The 24,866-nt window shown below is 38.9% G+C and overlaps 2 protein-coding genes across 12 annotated transcripts in view; both read right to left on the bottom strand.

The window, feature by feature from the left end:
• RUFY2 (RUN and FYVE domain containing 2) overlaps positions 1-1,423 on the bottom strand; it is a 42,341-nt gene extending 40,918 nt beyond the window's left edge. For 2 of the 8 annotated variants that reach the window (XM_058543328.1, XM_058543330.1), the window contains exon 1: positions 947-1,131. In XM_058543328.1, coding sequence (XP_058399311.1) covers positions 947-1,055 — 109 coding nt within the window. In that variant the 5' untranslated portion in view covers positions 1,056-1,131. Of the gene's footprint in view, positions 1-946; positions 1,134-1,205; positions 1,225-1,379 lie in introns of those variants that run through there. The other 6 variants (XM_058543327.1, XM_058543331.1, XM_058543332.1 and 3 more) reach the window with 5 other exon arrangements.
• Positions 1,424-6,919: 5,496 nt separating this feature from the next.
• The window catches only part of DNA2 (DNA replication helicase/nuclease 2), a 50,500-nt gene continuing 32,553 nt past the window's right edge, over positions 6,920-24,866 (bottom strand). For all 4 annotated transcript variants that reach the window (XM_058543321.1, XM_058543322.1, XM_058543324.1 and 1 more), the window contains 11 exons: positions 21,741-21,857; positions 21,557-21,666; positions 21,156-21,265; positions 19,953-20,177; positions 13,980-14,173; positions 13,529-13,618; positions 13,240-13,444; positions 11,142-11,231; positions 10,365-10,547; positions 8,915-9,061; positions 6,920-8,068 (listed from right to left, as the gene is read on the bottom strand). In XM_058543321.1, coding sequence (XP_058399304.1) covers positions 8,003-8,068; positions 8,915-9,061; positions 10,365-10,547; positions 11,142-11,231; positions 13,240-13,444; positions 13,529-13,618; positions 13,980-14,173; positions 19,953-20,177; positions 21,156-21,265; positions 21,557-21,666; positions 21,741-21,857 — 1,537 coding nt within the window. In that variant the 3' untranslated portion in view covers positions 6,920-8,002. The remainder of the gene's footprint in view (positions 8,069-8,914; positions 9,062-10,364; positions 10,548-11,141; positions 11,232-13,239; positions 13,445-13,528; positions 13,619-13,979; positions 14,174-19,952; positions 20,178-21,155; positions 21,266-21,556; positions 21,667-21,740; positions 21,858-24,866) is intronic.

Genomic DNA, 24,866 nt, shown 5'->3' with positions numbered 1-24,866 from the left:
TCTTCTTTTCCATTGCAACTGTAGTTTTGCATTGCATGACTCCTTTATTTTCTCAGAGGAAATAAAAGAGTCAGTTTCATATTAAAGTTGTCTGCCCTTCCACACAGCTGACTCAGCCGAATACCAAGTTAACAGACGCATTTTTTAAAAAACTGATTTTTAATTATATTTTCAATTCACAAAAATAATTTTTTCCTTCCCACAAATTTTACTCTCAGTTTACTTAAAAATTCAGATGCTTCCCCATACTCTCATCACTGTTGTGACTGGCAGGAATATTTTCAGCAAACACAGATGACAAAATGAAGTGCAGAAAAATGAAGCACCTATTATAACATTTCATAATCTCTGACCAATTGACTAGTCCACGTAAACCAAGTGTCTGTTTTCCTTCACTGAACAAAGTCCAGGGTTCTCAATGATCTAGTATTCTAGTTCTGATCTCAGATAGCCAGGCGTGGAGCCTGACACTGAATCCTAAGCAACTTACAACGCAAACAACCACAACTGCTATGACCAAGCTAGCCCGTGGAAAATCTCCACACACATCATTCCCTCAAATCTGCATCGTGGAATGACTCCCTCTTTTTTGGGGGGCGAAACCACTTGATATTTCATAATCTGTGGCAATTCTCATTTTTCGTTAAGTGTCCATCACAATCCACAACGTGCGATGCGACAAGCAGACAAAGGGCGCTTTTGCAGCTGCTCCGCGGCAGGTCAGCGCCGGGCGCCGGCGGCTGGCTCGTGGAGGAGCGTTTACACCCCGGCCGCGCCCCGCCCGGGCTCGCGGATGTGTGCTGCCGAGCCGCGGCCCCCACACCGGGCCCAGGGCCAGTCCCCGCATCTTCCCCGGGCCCAGAGCCCTTTCTCTGCCTCCCTTCCTCCCCGCAGCGAGGCTGCCCAAAGGGCTCGGGGCGCCCCACGACCCTCGCGAAAGGCTCACCCGGCGTCCTGCGCGACATCGCTGCCCCTCTCCCGCCCTCGGCGTCGGGCACCCAGGCCAAAACCTGAGACGCTTCTTCCCTCCGCCATCCCCAAGCCTGAAAAGTCATCGCCCGTCCCCGACTGTTCCCCGGCCCGGGAGCGGCACCCCGGCCGGCCCCGTCCTCGCTCCCTGGACGCCGGCGGCCCGCGAGCCCTCGGCCATCAAGCCCCAGAACCCAAGCGGGGGCGGGAGGGAACGAGGGGCGGCAGCGCGTTACCATGGCGACCCCCGGCGCCCCGGAGTCCCGGACTGCCCCCGCCCAGGCCCAGCTTCAGGCCCCAGTTCCGACCCGGTGGCCTCGTCGCCCACCACCACCAGCCCTCCGCGCCCGGCCGCGGCCTTCAGCCCAGGACGGGGGGCTCGGCGTCCGCTCCCGTCCCGCTCCCCTTACCCATGGCGGCGGCGGCGCGGTCTCGGGCGGGGACTCCCTGGGCCCTGCCAGCAGCTCCCTTCAGGCGCGCGGCGGCCGCCACGGCGTCAGCGACGGGGCCCGCTGCGGCCCACAGCGCTCCCGGCGGCGGGAGGACACCCGCGCGGTGCGGCGGCGCCGCCAGTCGGGCGCGGGGCCGAGGAGCCTGCAGCCTGCTGGCGAGAAACCCGCCCTTTCTAAGCCTCTTCGGGTCCAGCCCGACCGCAAGGAGAAGGAAAAGGAGCGGGACGGAGACCTCGGGTGTGAGGAGCAAGAGGGCCGGACCGTAGTGGGACCACTGGTCTCTCACCCCTGGGGGCTTCGCCTGAGCCTAAGCCTGCATTTCCAAGGGGGTGCGAGTCACGTGCAAACCTCTTCATCCACAGGGGCTGGCTGGATTTAATCTAACACACCTGACTGCTTTCCTATCATCTTCCCAAGCTCGTAGGGGACCAAAAGAATTTAGAAAATCTGAACCAATTACAGTAGGCAGAAATCTACTGAAACTATTTAGACAGCCCAAATCACGACGCTTAAACCAGTAACTAAATACACTGGTTTATAAAGAGCAATGAGGAACAGTCTCACTAATCAAGAGAAAAAGGTATAGAGATAAAGCTAGCATTTTCTCATTTCAGGGAGGAAAAAAAAACCCTCAGGGTCAGATGACACTAGGTTTAAGTTATATCAGTTTGGGAAAATGAGCTATTACCTAATTAGATCAGCAATTAAGACGATGACTGAGCTAGAAATAGACCAAGATATTTCGTGAAAATGGGGCAGTTGTTTTTCTCTTCTTTACTTTGGCCAGTATAAAACTCTATGATGTTTCTTTATTTCTTTTGGTTTTTAATTTTCTTTATTGTGAGATAATCAAACATGGATAAAAATGTATAAAATATATATACAGTTTAAAGAATCATTATATTGAACAGCTGGGTAACTACCACCAGATCAACAGAGCATAGGACAGAGCCATCCTCCCCAGGAAATGTCCCTAGCCACCACTCACACTCCCCCTTGAGGTAAATACTGTTCTTTTATGAGAATTGTTTCTTTGCTTTTCTGTATGTTACTACCATGCAAGTATGTGCTCCTAAACAGTGTAGTTTACTTTTGCCTGTTTATAAACTTTTCACAAATGAAATAACGCTGTGAATTTTGTTCCTTGTCTTGTGCTCATCATCATCCATATCCATGAGGAGTTTCCAGGTTGGGGTGTTTCCAAGTTGTACATACATCCTGGTGCCTATGCACAAGAGTCTCCAGGACATGAAATTAAGAATAGAATTATTGAAAATCAAGTATGCCTTTCTTTAAATTTACTAGATAATTCCAAACTGTTTTCAAAACTCTTCTCAAAATTTATGCTCTTAGCAGCAGTGTAGTTTTTCTGTTGCTCCATGTCCATTCTGATGCTTGGAATTGTGAGAATTTCTTCATTTTTTGCCAACCTTGTCAGTAGGCCATTGTATAGTGGGTTTATTTTGTATTTATCTCATGATGACATTGAGCACTTTCCCCATGTTTACTATTTGGAGTTTCTTTTGCAAAGAAACTGTTCAAGTTTTTAGCCTATTTTCCTATTGACTTATCTTTTTCTTATTGGCTTGTACAATTTACTTAATATTCTACATACTAGTTTGGTGTTGGTTATGTGTTGCTAATATCTTCTGGCTAATATTTTCTCTCTTTATGGACACCTTTGATAAATATAAGTTCTTAATTTTCTTGTAGTTGATTTATGGTGTATGCTTTAGTGTGTTGTTTAAGAAATCCTCTCTACGTGAAGGTGATGAAAATACACTCTTTTAAGAGTTACATAGGTTTGCGTTTCATATTTAGGCCTGTTATTGCACCCAGCATTGATTTTAGTGAATGGCTCGAGATAGGGTCAAATTTCATTTTTTCCATATGTAAAGCCAACTATCCCACTATCCTTTCACCATTGATCTTCCATGATCCCTCTTGTATCAATGAGCATGTATATGCACGTCAGTTCCTAGGCCAAAGTCTCATTTGATTTTCAACATTTTTTTTTTAATTTATTTATTTTTCCCCCAAAGCCTCAGCAGATAGCTGTAGGCCATAGCTGCACATCCCTCCAGCCGCTGCACGTGGGACACGGCCCCAGCACAGCCGGAGAAGCAGTGCGTCGGTGCGCGCCTGGGACCCGAACCCAGGCCGCCAGCAGAGGAGCGCCCACGCTTAACCGCTAAGCCACAGGGCCGGCCCTCATTTGATTTTCAAAACCACCCCATGAGGAAGGAATTATCTTCATTTTGCAGATGAAACTAATTTCAGAAAGGCTAAATAACTTGCCCAAAGTCACAGAACTATTAAGTGACAGAGCCAGAATTTGAACCAGTACAAAAGTAGCTTCCATTTTCATAATCTCCAAATATATCTGAGGTTTTTAGTGTTTCAAGGAGTCTAAAACTCATGACAAGTCTAACCGTTTCTACTATCTTGCTGTTAAACATTGAAATACAACTGACTTCATTTTTCTCCTTCCAAATGATGGGTAAAAAAGGAGGGGTTTGTAGTCTAAGTGCATTTAGAAAAGCAAATAAAATTAAGTATATACTTATTTTACAGAACCATGAGAACAAAGGAAAAGAGCTTTATTTCCTAGATTGCTTTCCCCCCAGGAACTTTATGGGTAGCAAGTAGGAAAGAAATTTAATTCAGCAACAGACAGACTTGATCTAAAGCAAAAAACATTTCTCCCTTTGAGGCAGATATTCTTAAGCTCCAGGGTACGCATTTGCTGGATACTCTAGCCCCCTTGGGTTCAACAGAATTGGAATTTAGTGTGTATGTTTAAACTACAATTAATAAAGTAGAATATTAATCTGTTTTGACTCCTTGATATATTAAAGCTAAGAATCGAGGTTTTTAAGCTTACTAATATCGTTATGTAACAAAAATACTATTTTTAAAAAGCTCATCATCACAGGGCGTGCCCTGGGGCTTAGCGGTTAAGTGCTTGCGCTCTGCTACTGGCGGCCCGGGTTCGGATCCCGGGCGTGCACCGACGCACCGTTTCTCTGGCCATGCTGAGGCTGCGACCCACGTACAGCAACTAGAAGGATGTGCAGCTATGACATACAACTATCTACTGGGGCTTTGGGGGAAAAAAAGGAGGAGGATTGGCAACAGATGTTAGCTCAGAGCCAGTCTTCCTCAGCAAAAAGAGGAGGATTAGCATGGATGTTAGCTCAGGGCTGATCTTCCTCACAAGAAAAAAAAAAAAAGCTCATCACATACTGAAGTATGGGGTGAAATGAAATGATGTCTAGAATTTGCTTTAAAACATCTCAGCAAAGAAAAAAGGATGTTGAAAACAACTGCAGCAAAATCTTCTAACTATTGAATATGAGTGATAAATATATAGTTCACTGTACTATTCTACTTTTGTGTATGTTTGAAAGGTTTTACAATAATTTTTTAAAGCTCATCATAAAAAGTAAGCTCAAGTCCATTAAGACAAATGAAATCAGAATCAAGATGAACAAACAACCAACCAGCTGGGAGAGAATATTTGCAAAACATACATCTGACAAGGGGTTGATCTCCATAATATATAAAGAACTCACACAATTGAACAACAAAAAAACAAACAACCCGATCAAAAAATGGGCAGAGGAAATGAACAGACACTTCTCCAAGGAAGATATACAGATGGCCAATAGGCACATGAAAAGATGCTCAACATCACTAATCATCAGGGAAATGCAAATCAAAACAACACTAAGATACCACCTCACGCCCGTTAGAATGGCTATAATCACCAAGACAAAAAACAACAAATGTTGGAGAGGATGTGGAGAAACAGGAACCCTCATACACAGCTGGTGGGAATGCAAATTGGTGCAGCCTCTATGGAAAACGGTATGGAGATTCCTCAAAGAATTAAAAATAGAGATGCCCTATGATCCAGCCATCCCACTACTGGGAATCTATCCAACGCACCTGAAATCAACAATCCAAAGAGGCTTATGCACCCCTATGCTCATTGCAGCATTATTCACCATAGCCAAGAAGTGGAAGCAACCTAAGTGTCCCTCGACTGACGATTGGATTAAGAAAATGTGGTATATATATACAATGGAATACTACTCAGCCATAAAAAAAGACAAAATCGTCCCATTTGCAACAACATGGATGGGCCTGGAGCGTATTATGTTAAGTGAAATAAGCCAGAAAGAGAAAGACAAACACTGTATGATCTCACTCATATGTGGAATATAAACCAACACATGGACAGAGAAAACTGGACTGTGGTTACCCGGGAAGTGGGGGTGGGGGGTGGGCACAAGGAGTGAAGGGAGTCATATATGGGGTGATGGACAAACAAAAATGTACAACCCAAAATTTCACAATGTTAGAAACCATTAAAATATCAATTAAAAAAAAAAAAAAAAAAAAGTAAGCTCAAGTCCAAAAAACAAATAAATGTAAAAATCTTTCATTATGTGCCAAAGTAATATCCATACAAGAGCTGACAGACAAGACAGACAGACCATCCCCTGGGTCCATCATAGAAGATTCTGAAGGCATGAGCTAGAGCAGTTATAACTAGAACTTAGCAGACATATAGGGTGGGGTATAGATTTGGTAAACAGCCACACAGGTGATTGTTGAAGCCAGTGACTGTCCAAGGAGAAAGAGGGCTGGACCAAACATAAAGCTCTGGGGAAGACCTGCCTTTAGAGAGTGAGAGATAAGGAGGAAAAGAATCAGAGGAGGCAGCAAGAGGGAGAGGTCAGGAGGCAGGAACTCTGAAATGATTCAGGAATGGGGCCACTGGAAATGGCTACACTGTCATCACATCCTGGCTGTACACCATAAGGAAGACCTTGTCTAGGCTAATGGTGCTTTTGATGTGGAACTGCACAAAGCGAGTGCCCAGTAACATTAGTGATTGGGAGCCACTGCTATCTTAGTCCTTGGCATGGATATCATACTTATACCCCACCATTAGCTCTTTGAGGGCCCAGTCTGGGTTTAACTTCTGGCTTACGCCAAGCCTCCAACTCACAGCACCTTATACATGAAAGACGAGTCCTAACTCTCAAATGACTAAGTGCCTAGAATCTTGTAACCAAGAGATTCCCAAATGACAGGAAACACAGAACTCCTCCTCAGGTTCTTCATCCATGGGGCTTTACTTTACACGCCATACAAACCTGTAAAGAAGCAACCACTGACTAACCCAAAAGAATTTTCTTATTCATCTCACTCCCAGGAACTGAAATTATCTTAGATTCCTTCCTGTTATGTAACTCCATGATATCTAACCAATATCTCAGCAACCTTTCCAGTTTTTCCTGTTTGATCCATAGTCTCTCCATGATCAACCCATCCTGTGTGTCCTTCGTAAATCTCTTTATAATGTCAACATTCCTTGGTTTCAGCTTTAGAGCATTATGAACACTTCACTTGTAACTACTGGAAAAAATGCTGGACAACCCTGAACTTATTGTATAGTATTAATAATTGACACAGTAAGACCTAACTGCAGAAAACAATTTATTTAATAAAAACTTCAAGTAATAATTTTTTTTTAAAAATGTGAGGTAGAAGCAACAATTTTAACATATTTAACAATCATTAAAAAAAAAAAAAAAAACTTTGAGAGAAATGAGAGATTTCTCCCCAGAAGATGGATACGCTGAGGTTAAAATCAGTCATCATATACATAATTAAGCACTTTGAGGTAATTCTGTTTTACAAAATATCTTTATACAAAAACGGAAACTTGAGTAATGCCCCCAAAACAAAGAGGCATATGAAATTGAATAGGTGAAAACAGGGATATACCTTTTTGTCATCAATTCAGCAAACAAAATTTCTGCTCAAAAAAAGAGTAAGAATTATTTTCTTTTATATCAAATCTATTCTAGAATATTGAATACCGAAAGAAACAAATGGGAGAGTAAGGGGAATCAGAAATTAATTGGAAATAACCAATTTATAAGTAATAATTTAAATGACGACTAGGTTTAAAGTGAAAATATATCTAAGAAAGCACAAGTCAAGGGAAAAAACCAGCAAAATGGCCTTTGGATCAGGGACCTCAAAATACAGAAAAGAATCACACCTATGTTCTCATTATCACAAGACTGTGCTTAAATAATAAAAGCAAATCAATTTTCTTTACCTAATCTTTCAAATAAAATATGATAAAAATCTACGAAATCAAATTAGTCTTGAAATTTTACACATAAAAGTTTAAACCTCAGATCCAAAAGTTAATTCATCTTTAAAGCTGGTAAAATTTATCAAACTCTTTCTAGATTACACAAAAACATATTTATAGTAACAATAAATTTAGACTTTTCAGTTTTGGGTATACCTGTAGTGAAAAAATAAATACTGTGTTAAATTTTGTATGGTGATAGAACTTTATATTTAACAAAATTATACCCCAAAAAATAGAACAAAAATCTGGAACTCTGAACAGAGTATATCATTTCATACCCTTGGAATAAAAGTTATCTTCACAGTCTAACCCGGCACTGATTTTACAGCATATCCAAATTACAAATAATTCTAGGAGATCTCTATGCTAGTATGAAAAAAGCAAGGAAATCAGTGCTTTATCTTTGAAAATCACCCAATACATGACAAAGACTTTCATGTTCTTCTGATGGAAGATCAATGATGTAAAATAAATTAAGGAAGATGTATTTAACACAATATGGAATTACACGAAAACATTTATGACATTATTACTTAATGCTTTGTAATTTGGTTTAAAGGACTGCTAAAAAATTTATAAAGATTTTTATAGCATTCTACGGATAATAATGTACTTAAGCAATGAGGTTTACATATCTTACCCTAAGACCTTCAAATAAGTTTTTTTTTTTTCTTTTGGTGAGGAAGATCAGCCCTGAGCTAACATCCATGCCAATCCTCCTCTTTTTGGTGAGGAAGACTGGCCCTGGGCTAACATCTGTGCCCATCTTCCTCCACTTTATACGGGACGCTGCCACAGCATGGCCTGACAAGCGGTACATCAGTGCCACCAGGAATCTGAACCTAGGCCACCGGCAGCGGAGTGCACACACTTAACCGCTACGCCACGAGGCCGGCCCCCTGCATATAAGATTTAAAAAGATGATTTAAAAAATAATCTACAATATGACAAGGAATAATTCTCCATTTTTTAATATAATGCTTTGTCCTAGATTTTAAAGAAGGTTATAAATTGAGGTGAGAGGAACCAGAGGGATAACCAGTTTTCTCAGATGTGTTCTAGCAAACATGCACCATGTTCCTAGGGCAACAGATCAAGTCCCTTTTATTTCCTTCTCCATCACCTTCATTATTTCACTTTTTGCTTCAAATTACTTCCCATGAATTGTTTTCTTTTTTTTGTAGAATCAGATCTTTGAAATATACCCATGGAAAACACAAGACACTGAGTTTTAATTTATACAAATACATAAATAAACTACTCACAATAGCATAATCAAATGTGACCATATACAAAACAAAAAGGATATTAATTTTTCTGAGTGTAGATGATAAAGTAGCTTCTCCAAAGGAGGATAGCGGTTTAGTGAGGGCACACATCCCAGGAGAATCAGTTTATGTTTGGCTCTGGTTATAGCAACATTAAGACGTCGCCAATCTTTCAAGAGTTCACCAACCTGAAAGAAATATCATTTTCAATTATTTGAATTTTCTTATATATTTGAGTTTGTTCTGGCAAAGAACACAGGTTATCTTGAACTATCTTCCTACTTTTAAAAGCATATATTGCAAAAAAGATTCATCGATACATTTAAAATTCTAAACAGTTGGAAAAGCTTGCCCACAATGCCAACTTCAAATATTTTATCTTGGGTGTGATATCCTAGCCATAATTTAAAACTATTAAATACATATAATAAAAATAAACAATTGGAGCTATCTCCACTCATTGTAGCATTGTTTGTAACAGTAATAAAAACTTGTAATAATAGAAGACACAGGGGAGTGGTTAAATATACCATGACACATATATACAAACGGAAAACTATGCAACTGTAAGAACAGAATGAAATCTCTTTCTGTGTACTGACATGGAAAGATCTCGAAGCTATTTTATTAACTGGAAAAAGCAAAGTTCAGAATGTACATATTACCTTTTGTGTAAAAAGAAGAGAAGTATGAATACTGATTCATAAATGCTTGGATATGCACAAAGAAATTCTAGAAGGTTGCCAAAAAAAAAAGCCAAAAATGTAATTATCTGTGAGGGTAAGAACTTAGTAGAAGACAAATGGGATAGAAGGGAGATTTTTTACTATGTATATTTTTAAAACCATATGAAGGTATCACATAGTCAAGAAAAATGAATTAAGGAGAGGTAACAAATGAAAAAACAACCCCAAACCTGAAATTACCTATAAATTGGGAAGTATATCTAAGAAAGCCTTTATGTTTAAAATGCCCCAAACGCAATAGTCAAGAGGTGGAAGCAACCCAAATGTCCATTGATGGATGAATGGATAAACAAAACATGGTATACACAAGCAATGAAATATTATTCAGCCTTTAAAGGGAAGGAAATCCTGTCACATGTTATAACATGGATGAACCTTGGAGACATTATGCCAAGGGAAATGAGCCAGTTACAAAAGACAATTACTGTATGATTCTACTTATATGAGGTATGTAGAGTAGTCAAATTCAGAGAGACAGAAAGCAGAATGGTGGTTGACAGGAGCTGGAGGGAGAGGGAATTGGAGAATTGTCATTCATGGGTATAGAGTTTCGATTTTGCAAATGAAAAAGTTCTGGAGATCTGCTGTATACAATACTGTGAGTATACTTAACACTAATGAACTGTACACTTTATAAAAATAGTTAAGATGGTAAATTTTATGTTATATGTTTCTTACTACAATTTAAAAAAAAAAAGAGGAAAAAATGTCTCAAATAAATCAGCAGAAAATACAACTAACTCACAGTTCCATCTTTATTACTTCTAACAAAAGATACTAGAATGATACTTTTGTCTCTTCCTTGGTATTTGTCTACCGTATTAACTTCGACCATCCCGAGAGAAGAATGCGCCAATAAATCGTTGATGATCTTTAACTGCTGCCTGTATGGTGCAATGATACCAATAGCAGAGGGATTACATCCAGCCTAAACAGAAAAGTACACAATTTAAAATGAAAAACCCTGATTTTTGTTATTTAAGCTTAACTAAATTTGTTAAATGTTTACATAATATGCCTGATTATGTTTATAATAGATGTTCCTATTGCAAGGAGTAAACACAATTATTGAATTTGCTGTAAATCTACATCCATATTTCCTGAATGAAATAACTTCCTCAAACATTGCTACCTTGATTTTTAGAGGTTCATGGCAGTTCGGTTCGCATGCCACTAGAACAGTGCTGCTATACAAAAAAAAGTACAAAGAAATACATTTCACTTTTTGCTATCTCTTACACTGAAGTTTCCAATCCCCAATCGTACTGACTACAGCACTACAGTGATACAATCAGAATTATATGATGTTACAAAAAGTTATCCTAAACGGAAACCCAAAATGCCTTATAAAAAATTACCTGTCTTAGATAAATTTTCTCAAAATAAAACAAAAACAATCAGGCTATAGTCCTCTTATCTTAATAAACAAGGGTTAATGCTAGATCTAAGTTCCTCGCATTCTAACAGTCTATTACTCTGCACCTTAATATTAATTAGCCTTCAAAATTAAACTCTAAATTACCTTAATGAAGATTGAGGTCAGGGAAACTATGAGTCTGGCTTCTGTTATATTGCTCACACCACCCTTTTCAACTTGTTCTGGTGCTGGAACCTAAACAGAAAAATATGCATCCTGCTTATAAAACAATCTCTCAAGTTAAGAACACTGTCGGTACACAGGTAGCCACAGAAACTGTACTAGCAGTTGTGAAGACAGATGAAAAATATCTTCATCTTAAAACTTGAAGGTAAAAGAATTGACAAAAATGAACATTAGTCATTTTCAGAAAGCTACCCAGAGGCTACTCATCGTAACCATGCCACAGTACAGACTAAAATCTCTAAGAAAGCCGACCACACACTGGGCTTCACATACTTTACTCTGTTATCTCCCATTTTACAGGAATCAAAGGCCGGAAAAGATAAGTAACTTGCCCAAGGCCTCACAATAAATCATGGCACCAGGATTCAAACTTAGATGTGGCTCTAATATCTATGCTCTTTCCATTTCCCTGTTGCCTTTTATACAAATAATGGAGCAGATAAAGTTCCTCAAGTTCTACCACACCTGGTAAAACTCTCCAAGGACTATTTTGCTCCTACATCATCCCTAAGTAACCTTGATTATTTTTTATTTATTTATTTATTTAGTGTGTGTGTGTGTGCATGTGTGTGTGTGTGTGAGGAAGATCAGCCCTGAGCTAACATCCATGCCAATCCTCCTCTTTTTGCTGAGGAAGACTGGCGCTGAGCCAACATCCATGCCCATCTTCCTCCACTCTATATGGGACACCGTCACAGCATGGGCTGATAATCGGTGTGTCAGTGCACGCCTGGGATCTGAACCCGGGCATCCAGCAGCAGAGTGTGTGCACCTAACCGCCACGCCACAGGGACGGCCTCCCTTGATTATTTTTAATACAACTTATTTGGAATTCTGACGCTAAGAAAGAAGAAACCTGAGTAGCAAAAATAAAGAATCTGAGCAACCATTGGTAAGGTAAATAACTGTAAATTATAACAAATAAATTGGAATTGTGGTTTATAAAAGCAGTCATTTGTGAAATCAGTTTATCTGAATAAACCCTAGGGGCAGAGCCCACCTGCCCCTAGGTATTAATTCTTGACCCTGAAATGCTAAGGGCAATATCCAAGAGAATGAAAATTCCATCATGGTACACATGGAGAGGCCTTATTTTTAACAAACAGCTGATTCTACCTACCTGAATAACAAAAGATATAATTATTTTAGAGTAATTATTTTTTCACTCTATTTTTATTTGAACTATGTAAAGACTTCCAAATGAATGCTGAGAAGCACTATATAAAACAAATTGTAGGAACACAGGGTCAAAACTTTGTTCTTAGTTTCTAGAAATAAGAATCAAGTCATTTAAAGTCCTTATGAAGGGCCGGCCCCGTGGCTTAGCAGTTAAGTGCGCGCGCTCCCGCTGCTGGCGGCCCGGGTTTGGATCCTGGGCGCGCACTGGCGCACCGCTTCTCCGGCCATGCTGAGGCCGTGTCCCACATACAGCAACTAGAAGGAAGTGCAGCTATGATATACAACTATCTACCGGGGCTTTGGGGAAAAAAATAAATAAATAAAATCTTTAAAAAAAAAAAAGTCCTTATGAAGATTTTTGTTTAACGACAAGTTTGTAAAGAGGTCTTTATGTGCATATGTGGGGGCAGGCGGTATACGGAAAATCTCTGTACTTCCAGCTCAGTTTTGCTGTGAACCTACAACTGCTCTAGAAAATAAAGTCTTTTTAAAGAAGGTATTTAAAAGGACATCAATTTATCATGTCCTCAGTCCATTTGTAAACCCAGCCCTTTGATAGTATCAGTGCTAATTTTCTTTTCTGGAAACACTTGAGTTTACTTTCTAGCTTTCCTACTTCAAAAGTCAATTTTGACATCTATCAATCCCCAGAATTAAACTCCTCCCAAATATATTGGGTCTATAGAAACAAAAGATTCTTTTGTGTTGAAGTACAAGAAGTACACTAGTTTTAACTGATAAGCTCGAATGAAGTGTGCACTACTGAAAGCTGAGGAATTTAAATAATAGGAAAAAGGAAGAAAAACCAAAGACAATGTTGTGTGCTGTTTTTTTTTACCTTGTCCGTATTAAGAAAACAAACAGGATTGTTCGGCTCAAATACTCCAATCAGCCAAGGATTTTCAGAATAATCAGCATAAAACTCCATTTCCAGCTTTACATCTTTAAAGTTAGGTAGGTTTATCACTGCATTGGCTACTTTTTCCGATCCACACTCCAGCTTTCCTTCATATGTCAGTTTATTACTTAAGGACATAATTTTACTAAGGGAATTGCAAAAATAATTTTAGTTTTGGTAGATGAAAACAAACATGAAAATCACTTGTAGATAACACTGTTATGAATACCTGTTCATTCTGTACTGCACAGTTAACTGTACAACAGCATTCTTATTCTGCTCCAGCCTCTTGAATAAGCTTTCACTCATGCCAAGAGCTCTGTCAACAAAGGAAATTCAGGCTTATCAGTGTACTGAAACTGTCCCTTAAAAAGAATCTAGGTTAAAATTAGAACTTCAGGGGCCAGCCCGGTGGCGCAAGCGGTTAAGTGTGCGCACTCCGCTGCGGCGGCTGTGGGTTCGCCGGTTCGGATCCCGGGGACACACCGCTTGTCAAGCCATGCTGTGGTGGCCTCCCATATAAAGTAGAGGAAGATGGGCACGGATGTTAGCCCAGGGCCAGTCTTCCTCAGCAAAAAAAAAAAAGAGGAGGATTGGCATTGGATGTTAGCTCAGGGCTGGTCCTCCTCACCAAAAAATAAATAAATAAATAAATAATTAGAACTTCAATGTCTGCTTACCTTGCTTCACGGTTTAGCACCAGGGGAGGAAGCTGCTGATGATCCCCCACCAACACAAATCTCCGTGAAAAAAAAAGTGGTCCTAGGCAAATCGGTTGGCTAATTTGAGAGGCTTCATCCACAATACAAAAATCAAAAATTTTACGAGAAAATATTGGATGGTTTATTCCCATACATGTTGTTGCAACTATAAGCTAAAAACAAAGAGATCGCTTATTTAACATGTCTAAGAAATATAACTTGTTTTTCCCATTTTTGAAATTAAAAGATCAAAAAAAGTTTTTTGTCCCCTACAACAGAATCCTCCAATATTATTTAATTCTGAAACATTTATAGCATGCAAAATATTTTTAGTTTTTTATTACAAATTGAAAAAAATCAAGTAAATTTTCCAGACACTATAACAATTCTTAAATTTGGGTATTTCCAAATGGAATCTGAAACATTCAAGAGGCAGTAAGTCAATAAATTTTCTTTTTAAACGTCAACCAGGACCTTACTTCTGGGAAGACGGAGCACTTTTCCTTACTCATCCCACAAAGGATAACTAAAAACCCTGGACATTATACATAAAACAAACATAAGGACTCTGAAAGGTGGAGAAAAGGTAGGCCAGCTAGGAACCTTGGGACCTGGGGAACAGCACAGTAGTTGGTTCCCTGGGTTTTCTTTTTTCTTCATATATCCCAGATTTGGAGCTTGAAGAAGCTAGTGACCCAGGAACGCCAATGGATGCACATCAAAAAAAGGTCCAACAAAAGCCAAAGGAAGAGGAAAGGGAAAGCCTAGCACACAGAAAACTTTCAGACAATAACCGCTCTACTCTAGCCAAACATTACAGAAAATACTGTGGCCTCACCCCCCACCGAGGCCAGCAAAGGCCAAGTGGGGAGCCTAGACTTCCACTTTCCCGAGACTGTAATAAGGCACCTCAATACCCTACCAAGGTGGTGTCAGAGAAGGCGAAGTAGGGAGCCAGGACTCTCATCCCTGCTGGCTGGTAACAAGCTCCCACCCCGCAACGTCAGCAGAGACCACATGGGAAGCCTAGACGTCCACCCCCATCTAGCAGTAAGGAGGAGGCCCCCGCCTTGTGTTAAAAGAGGCCGAGTGGTGAACCTGGACTTCACCTCCCACCTGGCAGTAATGAAGTGGCTATAGCCTCTTGCCCTACCAGAGTAGCGTCACAAGAAGCCGGCTAAAACAGAAGTTTTAAATGACATAATAGAGAAATGTTCAGGTTTCATCAAAAATAACTTGTCATACACAGAACCAAGAAAATCTCACACTAAATGAAAAAAAGACAATCAATAGATGCCAACACCAAGATGACAGAGATGTTAGAATTACATGACAAAGATTGAAAGCAGCCATGATAAAAATGTTTCAGTGAGCAGTTATGAACACACTGAAATCAAATGAAAAACCAAAGTCTCAACAAAATAGAAAGTCTTGGCAGAGAAATAGAAGATAAAAGAGGAACCAAGCAGAAATTTTAGAATGGAAAATACAATAACCAAAATTAAAAAAATCACAGAACAGGCTCAACAGCAGGGGACAGAGGAAAGGATCAGTGAACAGAGACATAGAAAAACAGAAATGATATGGCCTGAATAACAGAGAGAAAATAGACTGAAAGAAAAACAAACACAGCCTCACAGACGTGTGGAACATAAAAGATCTAACATTTGAGTCTTCACAGTCTTACAAGGAGAAAAGAGGGAGGGGCTGAAACAGCACTAGAAGAAATCACAGCTAAAAATGTCCCAAGTTTGGCAAGAGACATTAAATCTATAAATTCAATAAGCTGAGAAAATGTCAAACATGATAAATTAAAAAAAATCCAGTACAAGACATATCATAATTAAAATTCTAAAAACTAAAGAAAAGAAAAAATCTGGAAAGCAGCCCAAGGAAACACCACTAAAGGGGAAAAACATTCTAATTCAAACGTCAACATATTTCTCATCAGAAACCACAGAAGTCAGAAGGAAATGGCAGAATATTTTTGCGGTACTAAAAGAATTATTTACCCAGAATCTTATAACTAACAAAACTATTCTTCAGGAATGAAGTGGAAATTGACACATTCTCACATTGAAGGAAATGTGAGAGAATCTGTTGCCAGCTGACCTACCACCCTAAAAGAATGGATAAAGGAAGTTCTCTAAACAGAAAGGAAGTGATAAAAGACGGAAACTTGGAACTTTCCAAGGAAAGAAGTCCCAGGAGGAGCCTCAGGAGGTAAGAAAGAATATAGTAAGCAAAAATATGAATAAATACAATAGACTTTCTATCTCCTCCAAATTATGTTTGAAGCAAAAATTATTAACACAATCTGATGTAGTTCTAAATATATGTAGAAGAAATATTTAAGACAATTATAAACAGGGGAAGATAAAGGAACATAAATGGAGGTAAGGTTTCTAACTTCACTTGCACTAGTAAAACGACAACATCAATAGACTATAAGTTATGTATATATAATGTAATACCTAGAGCAACAGAGCAACTGCTAAAAAAGCTATTCAAAGTGATATATGCAAAACCACTATAGATAAATCAAAATGGAATTCTAAAAAATGTTCAAGTAATCCATAGGCTACAGGAAAAAGAAAACAGAACAGCAAAAAAACAGAGAAAACAAAAAATAAAATAGCAGACTTAAGCCCTAACATGTATCAATAATTATGATAAATGTAAATGGTCTATATACTATGTACATTTTAAAAGTCCAGGATTAAAAGACACCAATTAGGGCCAGCCCCGTGGCTTAGCAGTTAAGTGCGTGTGCTCTAGTGCTACTGGCGGCCCAGGTTCGGATCCCGGGAGTGCACCGACGCACCGCTTCTCCGGCCATGCTGAGGCCGCGTCCCACATACAGCAACTAGAAGGATGTGCAACTATGACATACAACTATCTACTGGGGCTTTGGGGAAAAAAAGGAGGAGGATTTGCAATAAATGTTAGCTCAGAGCCGGTCTTCCTCAGCAAAAAGAGGAGGATTAGCATGGATCTTAGCTCTGGGCTGATTTTCCTCACAAAAAAAAAAAAAAAAAGACAAAATGGACTACATCAAAATTAAAAAAAAAAAGGCACCAATTAAAAGACAGAAACTGGCAAAGTGGATAAAAAAGATAACCCAGCTATATGCTCTCCACAAGGAAGTCACTTCAAATTTAATGATATAAGCATGGTAATAGTGAAAGGATGGAGTATCACACTGATTGACTTTCATTTGTTGAATGATTCTTGCGTCACGGGAATAAATCCCACTGTTCATGGTGTATAAACCTTTTAAAATGCTGCTGAATTCAGTCTGTGAGTATATTGTTGAGAATTTTTGCATCACTCAAATATACCCAATGGATTTTTTTAACCCAGGTGCAAAAGCAATTCAATGGAGAAATAAAAGATTTTTTAAGAAGTGGTGCCATGGCAATTGGACATCTATAGGAGGAAAAAATGACCCTTGACCTAAATCTCACACCTTATACAAAAGTAAACTCAAAATGGTCACAGACTTAAATGTAAAAGCATAAAACTCTTAGGAAAAAAACATAGGAGAAACTTGCAGCATCTAGAGCTAGACAGAGTTCTTAGACTTGACACCAGATGCATAAAAGTAAAAAATTTATATACTGGACTTCATCAAAATTAAAACTTTTTCTGCTGCAAAAGACCCTGTGAGGAGGATGAAAAAACAAGCTACAGAGTCGGAGAAAATATCGAAAAATTACATATCCAATAAAGGACTAATACCTAGAATATATAAAGAACTCTCAAAACTCAACAGTAAAAAATTTTTTTAAAAATCCAAATAGGCAACAGGCACGAAGAGACATTTTACTGAAGAGGATATATAGATAGCAAACAAGCACATGAAAACATCATTCCCCATTAGGGAAACGCAAATTAAAATCACAATGAGGTATCACTATATACCTATCAGAATGTCCAAAATGAAAAATAGTAACACCACCAAATGCTGACAAGGATCACTCATACATTGCTGGTTACAACTGCTTTGGAAAACAGTTTGATAAATTTTTTAAAAACTAAACATGGAACTACCAAATGACCCAAAAATTGCACCCCTGAGCATTTATTTATCCCAGAGAAATGAAGACTTATGTTAACACAAAACCTTGTACATGAATGTCTATTGCTGCTTTACTCATAATAGCCAAAAACTGGAAACAATCCAGATGTTTTTCAGTGGTTGAATGGTTAAACAAACTGTGGTACATTCATACAATGGAAGAATACTCACCAATAAAAAGGAACAAACTATTGATACATGCAACAATCTGAATCTCCAGAGTATTAGGCTAAGTAAAAAACACCAATCCCAAAAGGTTACATACTGCATGATTCCATTTATGTAACATTCTTGAAATGACAAAATTGTAGAAATGGAGAACACATAAGAGGTTATCAGGGGTTAAGGAGGGGATGGGGCAGGAAAGAAATAGGTGTAGTTATAAAAGTGCAACATGAGTGATTCTTGTGGTAATGGAACTACTCTGTATCTAGACTGTGTCAGTATCACTGTCAACATCCTGGTGGTGATATTTCACTACAGTTTTGCAAAAATTGGTCAAAGGCTAAACATCTCTCTGTATTATTTTCTTACAACTCTGGATGTAAATCTATAATTATCTCAAAATAAAAAGTTTAATTTAAAAAAAGTCAATCAGACATAAATCTTAGCCACTTCAAAAATTTTCAATAATTGGTATAGATATTAGACCAAGGAGTTGAAGGAACAGCCTATTAAATCTAACTTAGATGATTTTTTTAAAAAGACAAAAATATCAGTTAAGACTTCCCAGTAAAAATACACACAGACAGTACATAATAAAAAAAATTAGGTTCTATATCAAAGCCTTGAAACACCTATCACAAGACTGTTCATGTACCACTGCTTCTAATTCAAACTCACTAAAAAAATCTTGATTATGTATTAGTATATTTCTAGGTGTGATACTGTAATATAATAAGAAATATATATTTGGTCTTCCTCCTGGTTCTTGGCACAGAGCTCTTAAAACCCTTGAAATTTCCTGAGTGATAAGGGTAAGAGGAACATCTTCTGATATTCATAATAAGCCCCTTTCAACCAAACCAGAGTTTATACTAATGAGGGAAGATGGGAGCTGACTGCCAGAGGAACCAACCACGTGATTATAGAGTTAGAACTTTCAGTCCATCCCCACCCCTCCACCTCCAGGAAGGGGAAAGGGGCTGGGGATTAGGCAAATTATCACTGGCCAATGATTTAATCAAGCATACCTACATGATGGGATCTCCATAAAAAACCTAAACAAAGGGGTTCAAAGAGCTTCCGGGTTGGTGAACACATCATGGTGCTGGGGCAGTGGTTCACCTGGCGAGAGCAAAGAAGCTCCATGCCCCTTTCCACCTACCTTACTCTATGCATCTCTTCCATTTGGCTGTTCCTGAATTGTATCCTATATAATACATCCAGTAATAGCCAGTAATAGTAAGTAAAGCACTTTTTTGAGTTTTGTGAGCCATTCCAGCAAATTATTGAATCTAAGGAGGGCATCACGGGAACCCCAATTTATAGCTGGTTATTCAGCAGCATAGGAGGCCTGGACTTGCAATTGAGAATGGAAGTGGGGAGGCAGTCTTGTGGGACTGAGCCCTTAACCTGTGAGGTCTGCACTAACTCCAGTAGTTAGTGTCAGAAGTGCTGGGAGTAGAAAGAAACAGTTTTTCTTTACTAGGACATTTTAAACTAGAAGATGGGAGCCCTGAATAATAAATCAGAAACCTCAGTTCAGAAGCAAACAGCAAACTATAAATTAATAAATTGGTCCTGTGATTTATATAAATCAATCACATGCAAATTTGGTCATTGCAACTGAATTTCCCAGAGTGCCATTTCCCCCCTCATTCTGGCTACAGAAATTACTGTCAGTATTATTATACAATAATAGTACTTACTTGACTGCTGTAGAGATCTTCTAGAAGGGCTAAGGATTTAATGGACTTTGATCTACAAATTTCCTCCTCTGTAAATTTCTGGATATCTGGATGTACCTTCTGAGTTTGACCCAAGCGCAAAAATCCTATTTTAAACTTCGCCAACTTCAAAAGAATATTGTCGACAGCAGAGTGTGTATAGCTGGTCAACAAAACACTAAAACCACAGGCATAGAGAATTCTTACCTAATAATGAATAAAAGAAAGGAAAACAGCCATTACTTTTGATTCTAGATAATTTTTAACATGCTTATATTTTTCAAATAGAATTAGAAAACAATAGGAAGCATATCTAAGAGCTGAGCCAAGTAACTTTTTTTTAAATTATAAAGCCAAAATGTTTTATGAAAATTACATGACATGTTACTAATGATATGTTCATAATATATTAGTGATAATGAAACTGAATACATATAAACTTTGAGTAGTGCCTGCACACAGTATCAATCAATAAATATTTGCTACCATCATTTTGATTATTCTAAGACTGCTCAAAAATTTACTGACATGAAAAAAAATCCCAGAAAAATCTATTTCAACTGCCTCTGTATAATTTATCATTTTTTATTCTTTTTTTTTTTTTTTATGAGCAAGATCAGCCCTGAGCTAACATCGATGCTAATTCTCCTCTTTTTGCTGAGGAAGACCGCCCCGAGCTAATATCTGTTGCCAATCCTCCTCCTTTTTTTTTTTTTTTTCCCTTTTACTCCCCAAAGCCCCAGTAGATAGTTGTATGTCATAGTTGCACATCTTTCTAGTTGCTGTATGTGGGACGCGGCCTCAACATGGTCAGACAAGCGGTGCATTGGTGCGCGCCTGGGATCCGAACTCAGGCCGCCAATAGCGGAGCGCGCTCACTTAACCGCTAAGCCACAGGGCCGGCCCCTAATTTATCATTTTTTAAAGAGAAGGAAAACATGCAACGATACATATACCACCAACAGAAAGAGATCTTAGACAATCCTAAATGCAAGAAATGTACAGCATGATTACAACTATTTGTGATTTAGCTCTTCCATTTCTCATGTCATTCTAAAAAGTTAATTTGAAATAAAGGCATTTGGATTTAAAATTGAGCCCTTTTGATATCAAACATCAATTCCCTGAACTGAGTAGAAGCTGATTTAAACATTTAGTTTCTAAGCAAAAGAATAATAAACTTACAAGAGTACAGATTGTAGTTGTTTTTCCTGTCCCAGGCATACCCACGATGAGGGTGTAGTCTTTGGAAAGGAGTACCTTTTTCATTGCTTGCCTCTGAGGCTTGTTCAAACCTACATTTAAATTTAAAAACAATGGGAAAAAGAGTATTGAATTTCAATGAGGAAATTAACTATTTTATAAGAAAAACAGTCTCTATTCAAGTCTGTTCTTCAATACATCTTTTCAAAGTAAGAAAATGTAATGTGTGAAAGGATATATGTAAACTACTTCCAAAGAGACTTCGTTTAAAGAATATAATTGCACGTTTAATAAATTATTAAAACACAAAACTACACTTTAGATTAAATTATAAAGAGAATCAAGAAAAATTAATGGAAGCAGACATGCTGATTACAGCATACCTTTTAGAATGCTGGCAACTGTATCCTTTGCATCATGTGGAAGAACAGAACTGAGGTAGGATATAAACTGAGGTTCGCGAAAGTCAATGATTAAATCTCGAAGTTTTTGGCTGAAAAAAAAATGCTTTTAGTAATATTCCTTAGGAAAATGGGGTAAAATTCAGATTCATTCAGTGTTACAAACCTGGCATGAGTGTTTTCCATCAATTTAGAAAGATTTCCTAACGGGGTATCAATATCACAACTTTTTTCTTCCTGGTCCAATCTGAACACAGTTGATTCCGGGAGTACTGACAAGTTCCTAAAACAGCAAAACAGATGTACATGAATGTTTTTCATTTAACATAGTTGGTCTGTATAAGAAATACGTTGCTGTCTGTTAAGAGTAAAGGGGCCAGAATAGCTATTAAAATGATTACCAGCCCCTAATTCATACTTGCCCTGGATTGGCAGGAAAAGGGAGAAGGGGAGGGCACAAGGCACAAAGGTCAAAGCAGTTAGCAATGAGGAACCTACCACATCTGCTGACAATTCACTTGGCCTTGCAATTTAACCTGGACTCACCACCACAGAAGGATGCTGAGCACACGGCTTTCCCTCCTCCAGCCTGGAGTACAGGTCTCTTTCCTGAGGCCTTCTCCCACTCCTCTATCAGCCCCTAAAACCCTGGCATTCCCTAGGGTCCCTTCCCTAGTCCTCTGTACTGCTCTTTCTTGTCATTTCCCCTTGGGTCCCATGGCCTCATATGGCTCTAAATCCCAAATCTACATCTTCAGGCCTAACCTCACATTCCTCTCCCACCGGGTTCCTCACCCAAGCTTCAGGTTTGGATATCCAGCAGGCAGTAAGATCCTTCCACTTGGTTAAAACCCAGGATATGAAAGCTCAATATATTCAAAACTGAACAAGTCTTCGTCCCTACTGAACCAGATCCTCCTTCTGTGGTCCTGATCTTAGTTAATGGCACTTGTACCTACACTGCAGCTCGATCCTTCACTCTCCTTCATCCTTTTCCCAACCCACATATGCAACTGGTATCCAAATGCCAGCCAATTTTACTTTCTCAATACTTCTCAAAGTTATTTCATCCTCTCTGCCAAAACTACCTTGCCCTCAGTCACCTCTAGCCTGGGCCACTATAACAGTCTCCTGGTTTCTTTGCTTTCAGTTTTGCTTCCATTAATTAACTCTATTCTCTACAATGTATCTACAGAAAAATGCAAATCTGATTATCATTCTTCTGTTTCAAATTCTTTAATACAGCTGAATATTATAAGTCAAAACTTCTTAACACGTGTATACGACCTTCTATGACCTGATCTCTCCAATCACTCCCTTATCTTTTACATTTCAGAAATAATTGCCTGCATTTTCCTGATTACTCTGCTTCATACTCTATCACACCATCATGCCTTCACGCATCATGTTCCCTGTCCTGTATACTCTTCTCACACTGCTTCATCAGGCTAACTTATTAATCCACAGGATGAAGATCCAGAATGACCTCTTTCAAAGAGCCTTCCCTGAGCCTCCTAAAATTGGGTTAAATGCCTCTTCTCTGTGTTCCCATCAATGCAAACACTTGTCATGTTAGTCTGAAAATATGTTTATATATCTGTATACCCACGAGACTATAAATTCCTCAAGGATTTGCAAAGCACCTAATACATGGTAGGAACTAAATAAGTACTGTAAGGGACTGCACGGAATCCTAATAGACAAGAGAAATATTATGGCTCACACTCTCATATCATGAAACTCAGACTAGGGTTGGTTATAGCTTAACTGGGCTTACTGAGGGGCAGAGAACAAGCCTAGACATTTCCACTGCAGTTACCCAGAGGTCACTGCATCCCAACTGCTGATCTCCACCCATTAAGAAACGGTGACACATGCCTGCACTTAAATGCAAGGAACGTTGGGGGTGCAGGAAGAGGGGAATATGGATATTGGTAAACATAGATATTAGTCTCTACCACAAATTATCATACCAACTATTCTATTTACTTAATATTTTTCGGGGCCGGCCCCGTGGCTTAGCAGTTAAGTGTGCGCGCTCTGCTACTGGCAGCCCGGGTTCGGATCCCGGGCGCGCACTGACACACCGCTTCTCCGGCCATGCTGAGGCCGCGTCCCACATACGGCAACTAGAAGGATGTGCAACTATGACATACGACTATCTACTGGGGCTTTAGGGAAAAAAAAAGGGAGGAGGATTGGCAATAGACGTTAGCTCAGAGCCAGTCTTCCTCAGCAAAAAGAGGAGGATTAGCATGGATGTTAGCTCAGGGCTGATCTTCCTCACACACACACACAAAAAAATTTCTTTAAATCAACTTACTTTGTATTAATTGAGATAAATATACTTTATATAACAATAATAAATGAAAAAAATTTTTCTTAAAAAAAAAAAGAATGAAATGCTGAGTGCTGAGAGTGCTAAGAAGGAGAAATGAGCTTTATAGCTAACACAGGGTGTTTATTCTGCCTGCTGTACACACAGCTGTGAGAATTAGATAAGATTATGTCCACAGCAGCACTATGGAACATAAAGTACTAAACAAAAGGTTAGCAGTTTGGTACTTTCTCAAAATGTTAAACACAAAATTAGCACATGACCCAGCAATTCCAATACTAGATACATACAAAGGGAAATAAAAATATGTTCATATAAAAATTTATATGTGAATATTTATAGCAACACTAGCCATAACATCCAAAAAGTGGAAACAACTCACATGTCCATCAGCTGGTGAATGGAATGAACCAAATGTGGTCTATGTACATAACGGAATATTCAGCCATAAAAAGGAATGAGGTACTGATAAATGCTGAAGTGTGGATAAACCTCATAAATATTATGCTAAGTCAAAGAAGCCAGACAAAAATGTCACATACTTTATGGTTCTACTTAGATGAAATATCCAGAATAGATAAATCTACAGAGACAGAAAGCAGATTAGCTGTTGCCAGGGGCTGGAGGGAGAGGGGAGAAGGGAGTGATTACTTAATGGGTACGACGTTTCCTTCCAAGGTGATGAAACGTCTTGGAACTAGATAGAAGTGCTGCTTGCACAATACTGTGAATGTACTAAATGGCATTGAACTGTACGTTTTAAAATGGTTAATGGTCAATTTAATGTTATGTGAATTTTACCTCCATTTTTTCAAAAAAGGAATGAAGTACTGATATATGCTACTACACAAAGATGAACCTCAAAAACAGTATGCTAAGTGAAAAAAGCCAGTCACAAAAGACCACATATTGTACAATCCCACTTATACAAAATGTTCAGAACAGGCAACTCTA

This window comes from Diceros bicornis, chromosome 6 (genome assembly GCF_020826845.1).
Source record: "Diceros bicornis minor isolate mBicDic1 chromosome 6, mDicBic1.mat.cur, whole genome shotgun sequence".
In the NCBI taxonomy this organism is placed as follows: domain Eukaryota; kingdom Metazoa; phylum Chordata; class Mammalia; order Perissodactyla; family Rhinocerotidae; genus Diceros; species Diceros bicornis.
Note: the sequence above shows the minus strand (reverse complement) of the source record. Positions and strands in the feature narration are given on the sequence as shown.